The 18,171-nt window shown below is 46.4% G+C and overlaps 1 protein-coding gene across 1 annotated transcript in view; it reads left to right on the forward strand.

Moving 5' to 3' along the window:
* LOC146810478 (uncharacterized) overlaps positions 1 to 18,171 on the forward strand; it is a 220,511-nt gene that overhangs the window by 121,121 nt on the left and 81,219 nt on the right. Inside the window, exons 2-4 of the mRNA XM_085617475.1 lie at positions 8,042 to 8,125; positions 8,710 to 8,798; positions 17,468 to 17,653. Of these exons, the coding sequence (XP_085473601.1) occupies positions 8,042 to 8,125; positions 8,710 to 8,798; positions 17,468 to 17,653 (359 nt within the window). The remainder of the gene's footprint in view (positions 1 to 8,041; positions 8,126 to 8,709; positions 8,799 to 17,467; positions 17,654 to 18,171) is intronic.

Raw genomic sequence — 18,171 nt, forward strand, 5'->3', positions numbered from 1 at the left:
GAGTGTCCAATCTGTCAAAAGAACAGCCAATCCCTGCCTTCGAAGGTCCCATTATGTTCTCTACCCGTTATTAGTGAACCCTTCTCCTGAGTAGAGATGGACAAAATTGGACTCTTGCTTCCCTCCCGAAGCGGTTGTAGGTATGTGCTGGTGTTAGTAGACTATGCCACTTGCTTTCCTGAGGCCGTGGCCTCAGACAACCTAATGCCCTCCAGATCGCAAAGGCAATGATAAACATGTTTTCCCGGGTGGGTATCCCCAGGGAAGTCATAACTGACCAAGGAACTCCCTTCACATCCAAGCTAATGAAGCAGGTATGCCTACAACTGAATATCAAGCAAATCCGTACGGCAGCGTACCACCCCTAGACGGATGGATTAGTGGAAAGGTATAATGCCACCCTCAAAACTACATTAAAAAAGCTTTTAGGTCTTGAGACCCGCAAATGGGAGGACATGTTACCCCTGGCCCTTTATGCTATACGATGTAAGACCCAGAAAAGCACCAGGTACTCCCCCTTTGAATTGCTGTATGGCCGACAACCACGTACCCTCTTAGACATGGCGAGGGAGGAGTGGGAAGAGGAACCAGAAGGAACCAAACCTATCCCAGACTATGTCCTGAACCTCAAAACACACCTCCAACAGATACACAGCATATGTAAAGCACATGTAGAGCAAGCACAGTGATACCAGAAACTATAGAATTTGACAAAAAGACCAAAGAGCGTACACTGAAGGTGGACGATTATATGTTATTATTTCTGCCCACCTCCGATCACAAACTACTAGGGCAATGGCAGGGCCCCTTCCGTGTCACAGAGATAGTAACCCCTGTGACCTATCTCTTTGAGATGGATCCCGAGAAAAAAGCTAATACCCAGATTTTTCATATGAATCTGTTAAAGAAATGGGATGGGGCGATACCCCCAAGGGTGAATCTAGCTAGAAGCCCCTTGCCTTTATATCATCAAAGCATACACCCAGACCTACCTGAAGACCAGAAACAAGCCCTGATTTACAGGTTACGTCCTCTTCATATGGTATTTTCCTTGATTCGAGGGAAAACCCCCTTGATTGAACATGCCATCACGACTCAACCAGGAAAGACAGTAAAATTACGCCCTTACCGCCTCCCGGAGTCCCGTAGACGGGCTGTTGAGGACGAGGTACAGCAAATGCTCGGCATGGGGGTAATAGAACCGTCGAACAGCGAATGGAACTCTCCCATCGTGTTGGTACCAAAACCTGATGGGTCCATCAGGTTTTGCACTAACTTTCGGGAGGTTAATAAGATCTCGCAATTCGACTCCTATCCGCTACCGCATGTCGATGAAATGATTGAGAGACTGGGGAAAGCCTGTTACATTAACACCTTAGACATGTGCAAGGGTTATTGGCAAGTGCCCCTAAAAAAACAAGACAGGGAGAAGACTGCTTTCTGTACCCCAGAGGGTCTGTACCATTTCACTGTACTCCCCTTTAGGTTACACAGGGCCTCTGCTACCTTTCAGAGGTTAATGAACATAGTGCTCAAATCCTGTGCTGAATATGCTGCGGCGTACATAGATGATATTGTCATTCATAGCACTACCTGGGAACAACATCTTGACCACTTAACCAAGTTTGTCCAAACACTTAGAGAAAGCGGTTTAACCATAAACCCGTCCAAAAGCAGACTAGCAGCCAGATCTGTTAAATACCTGGGTTACCTCCTAGGGGAAGGACTAATAAGACCACAGGAGGAAAAAGTAGCCACCATAGCCAACCTCCCCTTTCCCCAGACCAAAAAAGACCTTAGAGCCTTCAAAGGTATCCTGGGCTATTACTGAAGAGTCATACCCGACTTCTCCCAAATGGCAGCTCTCTTAACCGACCTCCTAAAAAAGATCATGAAAACAGAAGCAGAGTTACAACACCCCTCATTTGTACTCAGGCAGGCTTTTCAACACCTAAAGACTGCCCTTACCTCTAAACCAGTATTACTCAGCCCAGATTATAGGAAACCCTTCATCCTACAAACAGGAAAACGGACTGGGCGCTCTTCTGTCCCAAACAGATTCCCAAGGACATGAGAGACCTATATCGTACATAAGCCGAAAACTCTTTCTCCGAGAGAAAAGGTATTCAGTGATTGAGAAAGAGGCCTTAGCTATCAAATGGGCAATCGAAACCCTCCGTTATTATCTAGAAAGTCAAGACTGCACCTTATATACCGACCATGCACCATTCGAATGGCTGTCGCGTAACAAAGGACACAATGACAGGATCAAGAGATGTTGTTTTGCTCTGCAACCTTTTCATTTTAACACCCGTCATCGAAGAGGGAAAGAACAATCTAATGCGTACTACTTATCTCGCTACCCCCTCTATTCTTTTCTTGCTGGCAAGAAAGTTAAGGAAAGGGGGATGTGAGGGGGCAAACTCGATATCCACCATTCACCTCCTTCCGTTACCACCTAAGTGTCCTATAATGAAGAACGATATTCCTAAGAGGCTGGGGGAGCCAGGGTTAATTTTCCCCGATGCCTCTTCCGTACAGAAGAGAGTCCACCAGTCTGAAAACCTAGGCCAATAGGAACCAAGATAGGTTGGGCAAACGCCATGTGAGGAGGTCCCGGTGAACCAGGAAGGACGCGAGATACCTGATGAGAGGAGAAGCCGGACCGCTGAGAGGGAAGAAGACGCTGTAACAAGACATCCCTTCTCGGTGCGAAGAGAGAGCAACCTGTCCGACGAGGAGGAGGACCCAGAGAATGCCACACCTCAAAACCGGAAAGAAGACAAAGGTTCGGAGACCTGGTCCGAGGAGTGGTGGATACCCCCGGAAGATGCCTTTGAGCTGCTGCAACCATTGCGGTATGTGAATCGGGAGGGGGGAAGGAGTGACGGAAGGGAACTGGGGAAAGGGTGGCACTACGGGCTGCACAAAGGTATTATAGTGTCACCGGAGCCTTGCACTGTGTATCACATTCATTCCTCCTACACGAGCCCTGCCCTCACCCCAAGCACGTAGTTTTCAAGCACATAACCTCATGGGAGCTGGTAGATAGAAAGGGGAGATATCCCGACCTCTGCCTTCCCAACCCTCCGTTCATTAACCCCAACGCGCCAGATCACAAGTCCATCCTCAGTACCCTGAAGAGAAGGGGCTGCATAAAAAGTGGATGAGACGACCTTTTAGTGCTGGCATATTTCAGTTGTATTGTGTTCCTTCTTATTCCTTTTGGCACTTCCTCTTTTCTTTTTGCATGAGTAGCACCTTCTTCCTGGGATGGTAAAGGGCCCTGTCCTGAAAGTAGGCCACGTGGACAGTAACACTTACTGCCACCTTCTCTTTTCTCTGTAATGAGCCTCCTGGGGTCTCCAGTGAAGAAAAAGACGACCCTTATCAAAGGAAGACCATGAACAACGAGAGGAGAAGAGAAGAAATGAAGAACCTGCCTTTATGTATGGATTTTGGTTTCTGCCCTTCAGTAAAATCTTGCCAAAATTGATCCACCAATCCAGCCTCCTAGATTCTTCTTCCGCCCGTCCCTCTCACAGTATCATAAGTAAGTAAGTACTATTTATCTTTATAAATGGCGAGATTCGATTCTTCAAAACAGTCTTACTATTTGGGTGTTTTGACTGTATTTAGTTCATTTTATCCCTAAGTAGTTGTAGCAGGTAAACTGGTGGTGTCTAATTCCCCTATATTGCCAGACATGTGGGGGAGGTTGGCATTCTAGTCTTTGATCCTTCATACATTTTTAGGTCTCACCTAGGCAGCGCATGCACGCTGTCCTTTGAGATATGCTGTATCTACAATGTGGGCTCCAGGCCCCGCCCATCTTTTTAATGAGTTCCTTTCACTGTCCTTCGGAAATGCCTGCTTTTGCTTGGTTAATATGCTTAGTAGTCCCTCCTTTTGTACTATTGTAACCTCGCAGAAGAACTGCCCCTGTTACATGTGCTCTTACTCTTCATTTTATTTATTACACTTTGTGAGCACTCTTTTTTTTTTTTGCATTGGCTTGCACTCAGTTATGGATTGTTGAGTTCCCTTAGTCAGCTTATTATTTGCAATGGCATTTTTAGTTTTTAAACACACAGTTCAAGAACTTATCCGACTGCTCCCCTAATGTGTAAATGCTTTGTTTGAGTTACTTTTCAGTATCCCTCATTTTGTTTCCTTTCGCCATTGTTTTAGTGGCGATGTTATGTATTTACATTCTATTTATTTTTTTGAAGGCACAGTTTTACCAACACCGAGATGAGGTTACGCCACAGCCGCTCTCCTGCTGGGCATAGGCGTCAGTGTGTTTGGCTGCGACTTTAGTAATTAATTATTTTCTCACTTGAAGCAAGCTGCCAGTGGCAAAGCCTGCTTCCCTGCTCCTTGTCTCTATTGTGACGCTCTCTCTCTCCGTCTCACTCTTCAGGGATGTAACACACAGTTCATGTGCTTTTCCGACAGCTTGCGTAACATGTAAATGCTTTTTTTGACTTACTTATTGGCATTCTTCATTTTGTTTCCTTTCGCCATTGTTTTACTGACAATCGTCATGTATTTATATTCTATTTTTTTTAAGGCAAAGTTTTACCAATGCCAAGACTCAAACCTGGTTTCCCAGTTAGAAAGTCGGCAGCTCTGGAGGTTCTGTCACAGCCTCTCTCCTGCTGGGCATAGGCATCGGTGTGTTTGGCTGCAACTTTCATAATTTATTTTTTAGTTGCTTGACACAAGCTGCTGGCGGCAAAGCCAGGCTTCCACAGGGCTGTCCTCCTAATCTCCATTGTTACGCTCTCGCCCTCCCTCCCACTCTCCAGTGATGGATTGCTCCTGTTCAGTTTTTCTTCTTTGCATTATAGGATTATCCTTCTTATTTAGAATAAGATAAAGAAGAATACAAGTCCCACAATGCAAATCAAAAGCCTGGACTGGAGCAGCTGGTCGGACACGGACCTGGGAACATTCACAGGGCTGAATTAAGCCTTCTCTGGTGACAGTGATCAACAGTTAGCTCCGTTGGTACAAGCCGAATGCTTTTAATAATGTCCATTATTTTACTGTTAGCAAAGCTACATCGCTACTGTGTTCAACCTCAAATTATCAGGCCTTTAATTTACTTTTACAAGTCCACCTTGAATGTAACAGGCAGGGGGTAGAGCTGAAATTTCACTGGCACAGAGTATGTCACTCTGTTTACCGCCATCTCCACACTTGCAGTTCTGAAGTGCTTCCTTTTAGCTATCAGTGCTTTGGAATCAGGACACAAATACTCTGGCTCTGCTTGTTTGTCTGGGGTGAACTTGCCCATATATTTTTGCTGCTACTGTAGTGAAGACACATAGTAGGTGAATTAATCTAAAACAGCTAGGATAATGTGCTGCATTGCTAAACACTTGTAAGGTCCAAAGGGCGAGAGAACAATTGTATATGCCAATGCTTGTTATACCAAGCATGCACTGGTTTATCTCCTCACTTACTGACTCCTCTTGCGTTATGGCCACATGTTGTTCCAGTTGTGATACTGCCATGCTGAGGTAAAAAAAAAGCTTTCATGCACTCGCTTCTTTTCGTTTTTTATGCAGCCTGTCATCCGCTTAAAAGCCTCAGTATTTTTCTTTACATGAGCACACTTATTGGGAAGTTTACTTTGAAGACATTGCTTGTGTCATTATGTTTTTGTTCGTGAACACAGCATGCTTCTTACTATGTTTATTGCTGTGGTGGGTTATGCATGTCTGTTTTTTGACACTGCGGTGCACCCTCTGCTGCGATACATTGACGTTTTAGAGGCCCTTCATATGTGTTAGCCTGGTTATGATACAGCTTCCTTCCAGTCGGCAGCTACGGGCTCCAGTCTGTCCTCACGCGGGCATCTGCCTCGTGGTTCATTGTGCATGACTGAACGTTGCCTTAATCCTTCTCAAACCTCATTTGACATTATTTTGGTTTTCCTTCGTGTGGGGTGTTTCTCCACCATATGTTTCTGTTTTGAGACGGGTATCCGTCTCTTGGTGCATTGTGTATGCTTCCACAAAGACTTAATTCCTCCCACACCTCCAATAGGATTGATTGTGCAGTATTTCTCCACCCGAAGCTTCTTCTTTCAGCATTAAATATAGTGACCTTGGATTTGTATATAGCCCATATACGCGCTATGATGGGGATAGTTTCTTCACACATGGCGTTGTATGATTCTTATCATGATATTATGAGGATTTACCCGTTTAATTCTATGAGATGTTTACAGGGAGAGATTGGACCTCGCCATTTTAAGTCCCTGTTCTTGATTTCTACATTCCTGGAGGGCATTCTTTATTGGATGTTCTTAAACAACTCCTGGATCCAATGATCAGGTGAGCAAACATTCATTTTGGTTCACCTGCAACTACACCATATTGGTTGTGGGTACTGACAGTTCTCTTGTTTATTGTAGGTTGCTACCGTTTTGTTATGTCATAAGGAGGACCCTTTTTGAATCCGTATAAGCAGTCGATTCGTCGACAAAATGGTCTTACCACTCACATAAGAAGTCAAACACTATGTAAATCTGATTGCTCATTTGTGTGGATTTCAAAATATTTATGTCCTGATGGTTATGACATTTGTGCATATTGTCTGCACACTGTGTTGTCCATTTCTCTTGGTTCACTGTCTTCACTTGCACTGCACCGTCATTAGGAGCACCTCTTGTTTTGAAAATTCTCTATTTACCAGACACTTGTGATATATGTGGTATATCAAAGTTAAAAAATCTGTCTTTTGTCACATTGATTGTGTTTGAATAGCAGAAATGACATATATTTTAGCCCCTTGCTGAATTATAAGACTATTTGAAGGTATTTCCATAGGAAAAATTGCTTTCCATTTGGGCTTGTTTCAGCAGCTGATGTTTTCCAATATGTTCCAAATGCTTAAAGATATAACAGTCATTTCGATCTTTCAAGACATTGTGATGGTCTTGGGTGTTGATAGCGAGGTTTATGACCGCATTTTGGATTGGCTACTGCCTATCATTCAGGAGCATGGTGTGGTGCCTAAAATACATAAATGTGAGTTCCTTAAGCCACTCCCCAAGTTGACAAGAATGTGCTGAAGTATTTTGTGAGATGGTGCGAATGCTATGCGTGATTTATTCCTGACTGCCACGCATAGGACCAGTAAAGGATATGCAGAAGAGGAAGGTACCTTTTGAGTTGGATGAGGTGTGTCAAGAGGCTTTTGACTAATTAAAGCCCAGCTTGTCAGCTTCAAAACCCTTACGTTTACTACCAACCACTGTATGCAGGTTTTTTTAACAGTAGATGCTAGCAGTTTTGGTTTGGAGGCTGATTAGCACTGTTTGTTGATTGAAGAGGAACTACTAGCTTGTTGGTGGATTATCCAAACATTTCATATTACATGTGGGGAAAGAAATGTTTAATCCAGTTGGATCAAAATCCCTTGATTTAAATCCTCAGTGAGAAAAATGTGAAGTGTCATACTCTCAGGATAGCCAAGTTGTCTACTTGGTTGTTACAGTGCTTTTTTGATATAGTCCACATACCAGTTGAGAAAAATGCTGGAGCTGATTTCCAGTCTAGTCAATTGAGGGAGCCACCTTCCGCCTGCATGTGTACTGATAACTCACTGTTTAAGATTATCTGGTGATCCTAATAAACCTAGCCTGGACACTGGCGTCTCTGGTCTGTTTGGCAAAGTCCCCACAATAACACTCTTACAAAATTGTGTATGTTTTTATATAGAAGTGAATTATGTACAAGGTGCCTGCAAGGTTCAGATGATTCAGCTCTTTTGCTTTGCAGATGTCCAAAACTCATAAAGGATCCTGGAGGGTGGTGGAATTTTACAATATAACGAAACCTAACGTTCAGCTAACGATTGACATGGTTCTGCTACTGTCCCTACGGAGATCTTTCAGACAGCCTCCGCCTGGGCAGTGGTGGTCTTTCCATCAATCAATGCTCCAAAGTTACTCGCCATTTCTCCTGTGCTAGAGAAGTCATTTTCTAGTATGACTCTTTGATTTTCCATGTTTGTTGTCCTACAGAGTTCCAGCAGCAGGTTGCAAAAATCTTTGGGACAGAGGATGCACTGTTTGTGACATCGGGCACCATGGGAAACCTTGTATCTGGTAAGTAAACATGTGTCCGTCATGCAGGAGAGCAGAAATACAGTGTTGCCCATCAAGTACAACACGGAGCATTTGTATCTGTTGAGTAGACGTGGATCACTTCTTCGGGGGTGGGCATACACACTGCATGGTTGAACTCTATGGTAAAACGTATTTGGTCAGTAAGGGCGTATCTGTCCTTCAGGTGCAATGAGTTTACTATGAGGATTCTCTTATTTGGTGAGTTTCAGTGTGAACCAGTCTGCCAGAGATGCGCCAGAGTCCTGTCTGCTGACCTGGAGAACCTTCTATTTGTTGAGTTTGAGTATTTGTAACCAATAAATGTCATGTCTACCTGTAGACCCTGCAAATATATGGTGTTCATATGTGGTTGGGGACTGCGTGTGTGGGAGCAATCTGCCTCTAACATGCTTTCTACTTCCTCCAGAGAGGAACTAGTGCAGGGTGAAAGCTGTGAGGAAGCTTGCAGCTTCTGTTTACCTGCCTCCCTAGCTCCTGCTTCCCTGCCTCCCTCTGCAGGAGACTGCCAAAATATATCTCACTCTATGCCTGACTACCTTGCTGTGTTCTGTCTTTCCTCACAGTGATGTGTCACTGCCGGAACAGAGGCGAGGAGCTGTTGGTGGGGGATCAGGCCCATCTGTACCTGTATGAGCAAGGAGGAGTAGCACAGGTGAGGAAGGCGTGGGCCACCAATTGAGTAATGTGGGGTGCAGAATCTCCGTGTATAAAAAGGAAAGGGTCGCACACTTCGGGTAACAGTGACTGGCTAGGGTGAGTGGAGTCTGGGCCATCACATCTGTACAATCACAGATGGGTCCCTTATGGAGGAAGTGATATGCACTTGCAAACACGAAAGGACCCCACCATCCCGAATGAGTGGAGAAGAACGGCCGCTGTTGAGGAGAAGCTAGACAGGCTGCTGTTGTGAAAAAGCCTGCTTTTTTAGTGCTGTTAGAGACAGATGTGTGTGTTCCTGACATTGAGAGACGTGTGTGCACCTAACATTCTGCTGGTGTCATGGGTTATTGTGATCTTTTTGGGGTCACTGAAACAGTGACTGATTGTGTTCTTATGTGCTTATGTGTCAGTATCAAAGTGCTCTGATTGGTGTCATTGCTCGAGTTGGTATCCTCTGTAGGTATCTTTTTGTGCTTAGGGATAGTGACATTGTGTCTGTTTATCTTAGAATCTCATTATTGGTACATGATGTCTTGCAGGATGTCTGTCAGGTTGAGAACGTGTGTCTCTGTTAGTACGATGGTATGTACTCCCTCTAATACTTTTTGGTTCCATGTCGTGTGCTTGCTGGTGATATGTGCAGCACTGCCTCTTGGACAAGAGGGCACAGCACGGACCAATGACAACCTGTAGTGTGGAAAAGACTGCTTTAATGAAGCAGTTATAGGTAACAATACATAACTATTCCTAGGCAAACCGCTTTACGAATCTTTTAACCTCACTATACATAAAAACAACCTACAATCCACTTAGCACTCACCCCTAAATGTCCCTTTTCCCCCAAATGTAATACCTAAAACAATATCTTTGCTTACCTTGAACTACCATTTACTCCTCAAACTATAACCTTATACTTTCTGCCTTCTGCAATTATGAACTTACCTCCACACCCCCCTTTTCACACTGATTCACCCTCCCCAACACAAAAAAATCTATTCAACCCTGAAAACCTGTCAGTAGACTGCCAACCCTCACCTGCTCATCAGCGATATACCCCCCGTAAATCTCCTTACCTGGGCACCTGTTTCACCAGTGAACCACCCAGCGCCAGCACCCTTCGTCTCCCAGTTATCAGGGGGTAGGCAGGTGGGACAAAGATCCTGCCCCTATAGTTTTTGGGCGACCAGCCGCCGAGTTACCTCAACACAAAATGGTGACAGGTACCCCAAACATGCCTCCTTCTTTCCCCCACCCGCGGCCCAAAATCTACTGGGTCTCCCAAGTTGTCCCCCCGCCAAGTGCCACACCACTCGTTCAAGTATCCTGGAGAGCAGCCCTCCTTCGTCAGCCACCCTTTAAGCCCCATTCGATCGTATGCCTGTGTGAATAGATCCCCAAAGCTTGCATAGGTCTACTGAAAAGACTTGATGAAAAAAGATTTTTGATAACCAATTTTTATTGATTTTTGTATACACTGACAACAAAACATGACCCAGACCACAGCCCACCAATTAGCAGCACAGCACCGTACAAAGCATAAACGAAGCTTAGTCAGTCCCTGCATCCAGTCGATGGTAGGACCACCATTTGCCCCATATCTTCTCATATTTCCGGTGACAGCCTCAAGCTTTGTTGATGGGCCATTCCTGTTGAGTACACCAGTCCACCTCAATGTGCCATGGGGGGATCAGAAACTTCCATTTGCAGATGAAATCCGCATGGCAACCAGCGTTACAACCCCAAAAAGATATGCTTCATTCTCTGCCCTCCCATGTCCTCCAGCAATCCCAGCAAGGCAACCCTGGGAGTCAGGTAAATTGGCTGGTCCAAGATTGATGAGAGCTTTCTCCCTATCCCCTCCCAATAGGGAACCAGCCTTGAGCAGGACCAGCTTACATGGAATAAATCTATGTCCGTCAAGGAACAACTGAAGCAGTTGGCCTGGGGAATGATCCACCAGTTTGGTGAAGCCACAGTGGGGTTCTGTAAGTAATGTGTAGATAATTAAGTTGAACAAGCCAAAGGGGTGTGGGATAGCCATTTTAGACTTGTGCCTGTCCGTGTCTTTTAGCTCCCCCACCCAAGCCACACATTTCCGTTTCAGCCTAAGGAAATGGTCTGGGACCTTAATGATTAAGCAGCGGTAAATCTGTGAAATGGTACCCTTATGTAGCTTCTCCATCAACAATTTAGCCACAAGTTGGCTGAACTCTGAGACCTGTTTGTTGGGGGAATATTGGCCGACAGGGCATGTTGCAACTGCAGGTATTTATGGAACTGGATATGGGACAGTTGATACTGCTCCTGCAGTACTAGAAACACCTATACATGAGTACCCACCCAGACGTCCCCAAGGTGAGTGATGCCTATCCTATCCCAATTCAAAAAGCCCTCTAGCCCTGAGGTGTGGTGCAACCATATCCCCTGCCAGAGGAGGATCATCCCCATGAGCCTGCGATCTCAACCCACAAGATTGAGCTCCTGCCCTCCAGCATAACAACACTGCCTGATTGTTTTCCGGTAGGGATCTGTGAATTGGGCCCAGTAGAGCAGGTCCATTAGCCTACCAAGGACAAGCAAAGTCAGCTCTACACAGTGGGTCCGGTCATCCCACCCCAATTAAACCAATCATCAATTACAACCAACTGCGAGGCCAAGTAATAACAGTACATATCAGTCAAACCCATTCCTCCATCATAGGGGATTGCTGGAAGTTAACAAAGGCCACGCGGGGTGACACTGACCCAAAGGAAAGTACGGATCATAGAGGTGAGGGAGGGTCTGGAACCAACGCGTGGGAATTAGTTGGAGAAAATTCGAAAAAAGATAAAAGAAAACTGGGCAAGAACATAATTTAAAGACTGCCACACTCCCAAAGACATGAAGCGAGAGACGCCTTCATTTCTGCAGGTCCCTTCTCATTTTAGTGACAAGGGGTATCAGATTAAGGCTGCACGCCAAGTCTGGGATACGTGAAATGTATTTGCCCAGGTATTGAAAAGATAAATGGCGCATAGGGATTGCAGAGCGCCAAGAGCAGACACTCGATTCACTCGTAATGGGGACCAACAGAGATTTGTATTTAGGCCTCCTCATAAATTTCAAGAATTTCTAAGCACTGTAGACCTGAGGCCTGCAGTTTTGCTAAGAAGAGCAAAATGTCATCCGCATACAGCGTAATGCGCTCCTCAGGCCATCATCCAAAGACCGCCCCCAGCAAGCGGCTCAATTGCTAGGGCAAATAAAAGAGGTGAAGGGGAGAACCTTGCCGGGAACCTCTACAGATAGGGAAGGGGGCGGAGAGTGCTCCATTAACCAAGACTTGGGCATTCAGGTGGTTATACAGAAGACCAAAAAGGGTACTCAAGAAGGACCAATCAACCGTGTCAAAGGCCTTCTCAAAATCCACTAGGGGCAGGACCGAGGGGCACCGAAGATGATGTGCAGCGGGCTGGCTTAAAGCCACATTGATCCAGATTGATCAAATAAATAGGCCACAGTGCTGCACAGCTGATTAGCCAAAACTTTAGAAAACAGCTTAATTTGAGAATTAATAAGGATTATAGGCCTATTGAAGGAGCAGCTGTCAACGTTTGGCCTGGTTTAGGAGTTACCACAGTCGCAGCTATATCCAACTCATAGGGTAAGCCCCCAATTCCACTGCTTCACTGTACATTGGCAGCAGATGGGGAGAAAGAGACTGAAATTTCCGATAATATTCAACAGGGAACCAGTCTGCGCCTGAAGTTTTGCCCGGGACATATCCGATAGCACCTTCTTGATTTTTTTCAACAGAAAGTGGCTGATTACAATTTCTGGCCAACAATGGGTGATCTAGGACAGCGGGATGTCTCCCAACACCAGGTGCGCAACCTCATTGGGATGCCTAGGCCTACCCTCATACAGCGTGTGGTACTAGTCTGCAAGGACTTGCACAATGTCACGAGCCCGCTTGAACAAGCGTCCTTGACTGAGGAGGACCACCCTGGAGGCAACCACCCTGGTGGTCTACCAGTAGAGTGGTTTCAAAGACTTGTCCCTGTGTTCTTAATGCAATCTGGCAAGCCTTTTACATTCCAAGACAATACTTTAACCACTACCATATGAGCAGAGAGTCTGGTGGTCCTGAGCTGGGTAACGGGACGTGCGTGGGCCTAAATGTAACAACACCACGCCTGGCACGGGAGCTCCTACGATGCTGGACCACTCGCGTGTAGTCGGGGAAAATCATAATCCTTGAATTCTGAATGCAGGGATCTTGGTGTGTTCTGGTCGCTCTAAGGATAGCGTCTCTGTCTCGATGGTTGAGAATCTGCATGATCATTGGATGGGACGGAGCTCCAGGTGGATGTCAACGGACCAAGGACCGGTGCGCGCGCTCCACCACGAACCACAGCGAAAGCACATTGGCCTGAACCCAGGACCGCTGCCACTCCTCCGGAAAATGCTCCATGCCAGAGGCCTCAGTTCCCTCGGGGAATCCAACAAACTGGAGGCTGTTCCTGCGTGACGATTTTCAGCATCCTTACCACGTTCCTCGAGCACTGCTGTAGTCGAGAGTAACTTGTAGACCTGAAGAATCAGCCTCTACAGAGGTCACCCGGGTCTCTGCCTCAGTCTTCTGACCGGCGACATTCCTGAGGTCACGGCACTGCAAGTAGACATCCACCTCAACCTTGCCTACCTTAGTCGCCACTGTCTCCCTCTAGTCTTGGGTCGCTTTAAGATTGGCAGCAAGGTCAGAGTGTGCTGGAGGCCTCTGTGACACCGGAGGATGATCAGTAGCACCTGTGGCACTCGAGACCTGCGTGGTAAACTGGGCAATCTTTGTTTGGGCTAAGGTCAGGGCGGCGGCTTGTCTCACCTCATGTCCGCCCAGTGCACCTCTAGATGCAGCGGAAATGAATGTCAGAGGAAGAAGACGGGCCAAGTCCCTGGAGCACCAGGAGGACCACCAGATGAGCAATAGGCTGGGAACCGCTGAACCCCGGCAATATCACCTCATGAGTCCACCTCTCACAGAGCGGCTGATCCAGGTGCTACTGAAAACAGGGGGAGCGTGCCGCCACAGACAGCATCCACACCAGGGAGGGGAAGGCAGAAAGTCAGTGGGGGCCAATGGGCAGCCAAGGGCAAATCTAGGTGTAGGCAGTCCACAGATCCCACCATCTAAGATCCACAAAGCGGCACAATCTGGTGGTCTGGCTCACGTCCCCGCTCGCCCGACCTCGGGTGTCACAACTGGCAGTCAATAGCAGCCAGTGGAGTGTCTCGCTATATGCAGGCATGGGAATCCTCCCTGTCTGGTACTCCCAAAGAATGACCCACTTAGCAGACTGCCCTCCTCTGCAGTCCGACTGAGCCCCAAGGCATCATCGCGTGCCAAGTCCATTCACAGCACCTCATCCACAGGCACTGCTAAGCACTAATGCAGCGAGCCACAGTCCCCAGCGCCGCTCGCCGCCCCGCCCATGAACAGGGGAATTCGTAGGCATTGCACACCTGGCAGCCGTTTCTTGTTTCCAAGGCTGAGGGGCCTACCAAAAAGTCCGGCGGCATGGGCAATGGCTAGCCTCCTCTCTCCCATTCGGCACCGTATCAATCCACCCGCGCTCCAGCCCCAGGCCACCGTCAAGTGCCGATGTCCAGCTTCGGAGCCTAGATTTGAGAGCAGACCACCATCTTGGGCGGATCCGCACAGCGACTGACTAGTCTCCTGGACAGCTCGACAGCCAGGGAGCTCTTCCAACACCAAAATGGGGGTGGGGCAGAAAGGCTGTTGTCAGGCAGCGGATGGTGGCGATTACATATGGAGGCCGGGAGCAGCTCTAACCTGTGGCTGTCATATTGGCTGCTGTATTCATGCCCCTGATTAGAAAAGATTTATTGTGAAATAAGCGGGAATCAGTTTGGTGCATGCTGTAGTTCTGAGTAATCCTTGAGCCAGGAGCGTATTTCTCATTACTGCAGAAGATGTGATGGCACCGAAGCTCAGGGATGTCTGAGGCCCTGTGAACCCAAATTAGAACTAATTGTTAAGACTCAAGAGGGGCTATTTTGCTTTCACTAGGACCCAAGGCATCCTTGCTGCCTGGAACTAGTGATCTGGAGCTTCAAATCCAAATGTGGGGCTTGGGGGGTAGGCGACAATGGGAGCTTTTCCCTTCTCCCCAGGCTTTTCAGGCGAGTACTACAAGCCTGGACACAGCAGGGATACTGGTCAAGGGTGCTGGGGTAGTCATATTTCATCAGCAGGGTGTTATATTGTTGAAGGCTACGTGATGTTGGTACCCTAGAATCTCACATTGGTGTCAAAAAGACCTTGTACTTTCAAGATGATATTCTGATTTTTGGAGAAACTATTGAGCAGCACAATGTTGTACACTCAAGCAAGCTATACCATTTCAGCAGAGGGGGTCAAACTCTGGGAGGACTTGTTAAGAGCTATTGAGCTAGCTCCCTCTCCTGTCGACAAAGAAAAACTCAGGTCCTTTATGGGTCTCATAGATTATTATTCTAAATTGCTGTGGAGGAATTGCACTGGAACACACATTTATGTTGGTATGCTCATCTTTATTGGAGGGACAGCTCTGGGTAAACACCTCCCATGCTAGCCAAATAAACTGTCAAGCATGGAACCTTTACAATTAAAGCAGTACATAGAACCTCGCGTCGGTGAAATTCTAGAGTACCAACATCACGCAAACTGCAGCAATAGAACACGGGTTGAATGTAGGAAATCACTTTCGGGGGTAGGTATCATCTTGTGCTACCTATGGCAGTGGGGATGGTCTGGAACATCTCCCACCCACCCCTTAGAGTAGGCGTTGATGGTAACAGGGCTATGTGGGCTGTCTGTTGCACAATTGTGGCCTATGTAGTTGGTTAACAAGATGTTAGAAGAAAATGTTCCTTTGTTTGAAGGCCATTTTGAGGAAGCAGGCGCGGGAGATGGTTTTAAAGAGAGGATTGTGTAAATGCACTGTGGTTGCTATTTGGCAGGTTGTAGGTTTGCACTCAAGGTTGGTCTCTACTCGCCGGGTGAATCAGCTAAAGAGAGGGAAATGGGTTATTGGAAGGAGGAGTGTTATGAGGGCATTATATGGAGGTAACAGAATTATTGAATGTTGTACTTTAATGTATTTTTGGTAATTCGGGCTCAGATTTGTATATGAAGGGTTTAGGGATGGGCGATTTTTTCGTAGATCATGTTAAATGTATAACAATGTCTCAGGTACTCTGTAAGGCAGTTGACAGGGTTCATGTTTTTGTATACATTTCTGTCTCATTAAAACAGCCTTTTTCAATTTCAAAAAGGTGTGGTTGCTGTCTGTACAGTCTTACCTGAAAATGGGTGAGATTGGACATGCAGCATGTCAGTCCACAGCAACACCATCAAACAACAGTATGTAGCTGCATACAGAGTTTGTGTGTTCCAGTTCACTGGATTATATCACAGTGCATGATTGAAGCTGGATGCTAGGGCATGTGCCTGGGTGGTCCCACCTTTTACTGGAGTGTCTCTAGACATCAGAGGACATAGTAAGCACTCCGTTCCTTCCCAACCACAAGGTACTTAATACAGTGCAGTAGGTCCAATGACACCTGCGCTCTAAGGTGTGAGGCCCCCCTCTGTACGCCAATCAAGGCCATCTTTCCCTACTTAAACATGGGGTCCATGGTAATTTTCCTCACAATAGTCCATGGCTGCACGCCCATTCAGATCTCACCCCACTCCACCGGAGTGATCTGATGCCTCAGTGTCCCTTTATTTGTTGGCAATAGTGTGAATTGGTGTCTCCTACTAGGTGGTAGTGTTGTAGCATTATTCTCTACCCTGTCCCTTCTTTGCCACTGATTACCAGGTTTCTCAATTTGTACTGCTCTGTAGTGTTTTTTGTGTGTGCTCTTCATGTCCTCTGTCTCTGGCCTGTTCAGTTTGTGGTTTGACTGTATTGTTGGATTTTAACATAAGGCCGAAACCTGTTTTGTATTCAACCTTGATTATGCCTCTGAAGGCTTTCCTGTCACCTTTGCTGTGATCTCTGAACAATAAGCGTGAATTCATCATCTTCCTCACCACTTCCCTCTGGTATTTCTAATTTCGTCTTCTTCACCTATTTTCCTCTTCCTCCAACAATTGCATTTTTGACCCTGGTCTCTTGCTTTTACTTTTATCCCCTCAGACCTTCTCTCCTCATCCTTATTGGTCATTTTCCCCTCTTTTTCAGCACTCCTGGGTCCACCCATTAGCTTTCCCATGCTTCCATCTTTTATCCGCCTCTTCCTGTAAACCTCACCTCACCTCTTCTAGCTGTGTCCGATCTCCCAGCATTCATTCAGTGCTTACTCCCCCACCTTCTCACCCTACCTATGTACCCCACTTTCTTCCTTTCCACGCCTCTTCCTCTTTTCCCAGCATTCATTCAGTCCTTACTCCCCCACCTTCCCACCCTACCCATGCATCCCATTTCCTTCATCATTGCATCCTCTCCACACCTCTACCTCTGTTTCTCATCCCTCCCGTCTCCTTCCCATATGTTACCAACTCTTTTCCTCTCAAACCTTTCCTTCACAGACCACCCATCCACGACTTTCTCTTGCTCCTCTCTCCACCCTCTCTTGCTCACTTGCCTAACTTATTTCCCTGCTTGGATACAGATCGCAGGAGTCAGCCCTCGGTTGGTGACAAACCTTTCGAATGGTCAGATGGACCTGGAGGAGTTACAATCCAAGATCCAGAAGGAATATCCCAATCCTCACTATGCTCGCACCCGACTTATCTGCCTGGAGAACACGCACAACCGGGCTGGGGGGCGCATCCTTCCCCTTGCCCACCTCCGTGAGGTAAATACACACAAAATGTATTACATTACCATTTTATCCTCTTTCTCTAAGATACTTACTTTTCTGTGTTTTGTGTCATGATATCACATTCACCTTTAATTATTGGTAATTAATTTGAATTCCATGTTTCTCTTATGTGCTGTCACCCATTTCCACCTCCAACCTTGGTAGCAGTCTAAAAATGAGACTGCTGACACTACCTGTCTTATTCTAAGTCCAAGAGCAAAACTGGGTACAAAACAAATTACACGGTGCAAATACAGTTGCAACAATGTTTATGGTCTGGCTTGACAATACAGCTGTTGCTGTATAATTATGTATCACCAGGAGAGGAGCTTTGACTCTGCCCACATGTTGAGAGCCAGGAGTTCATGTTTTGAATGGGCAGAAGTTGTATGCTTCCATAAAAAGTGCTTGCTCTCCACACAGTTATGATCATTTAGTTTATTTATCCAGCTGCCTGAGCTTGAACTTTTAGGGGTACACACATGCCATTGCAATGCTATTAAAGTGTTGTA

The sequence above is a fragment of the Triturus cristatus genome, chromosome 7 (assembly GCF_964204655.1).
Source record: "Triturus cristatus chromosome 7, aTriCri1.1, whole genome shotgun sequence".
Taxonomy (NCBI): Eukaryota; Metazoa; Chordata; class Amphibia; order Caudata; family Salamandridae; genus Triturus; species Triturus cristatus.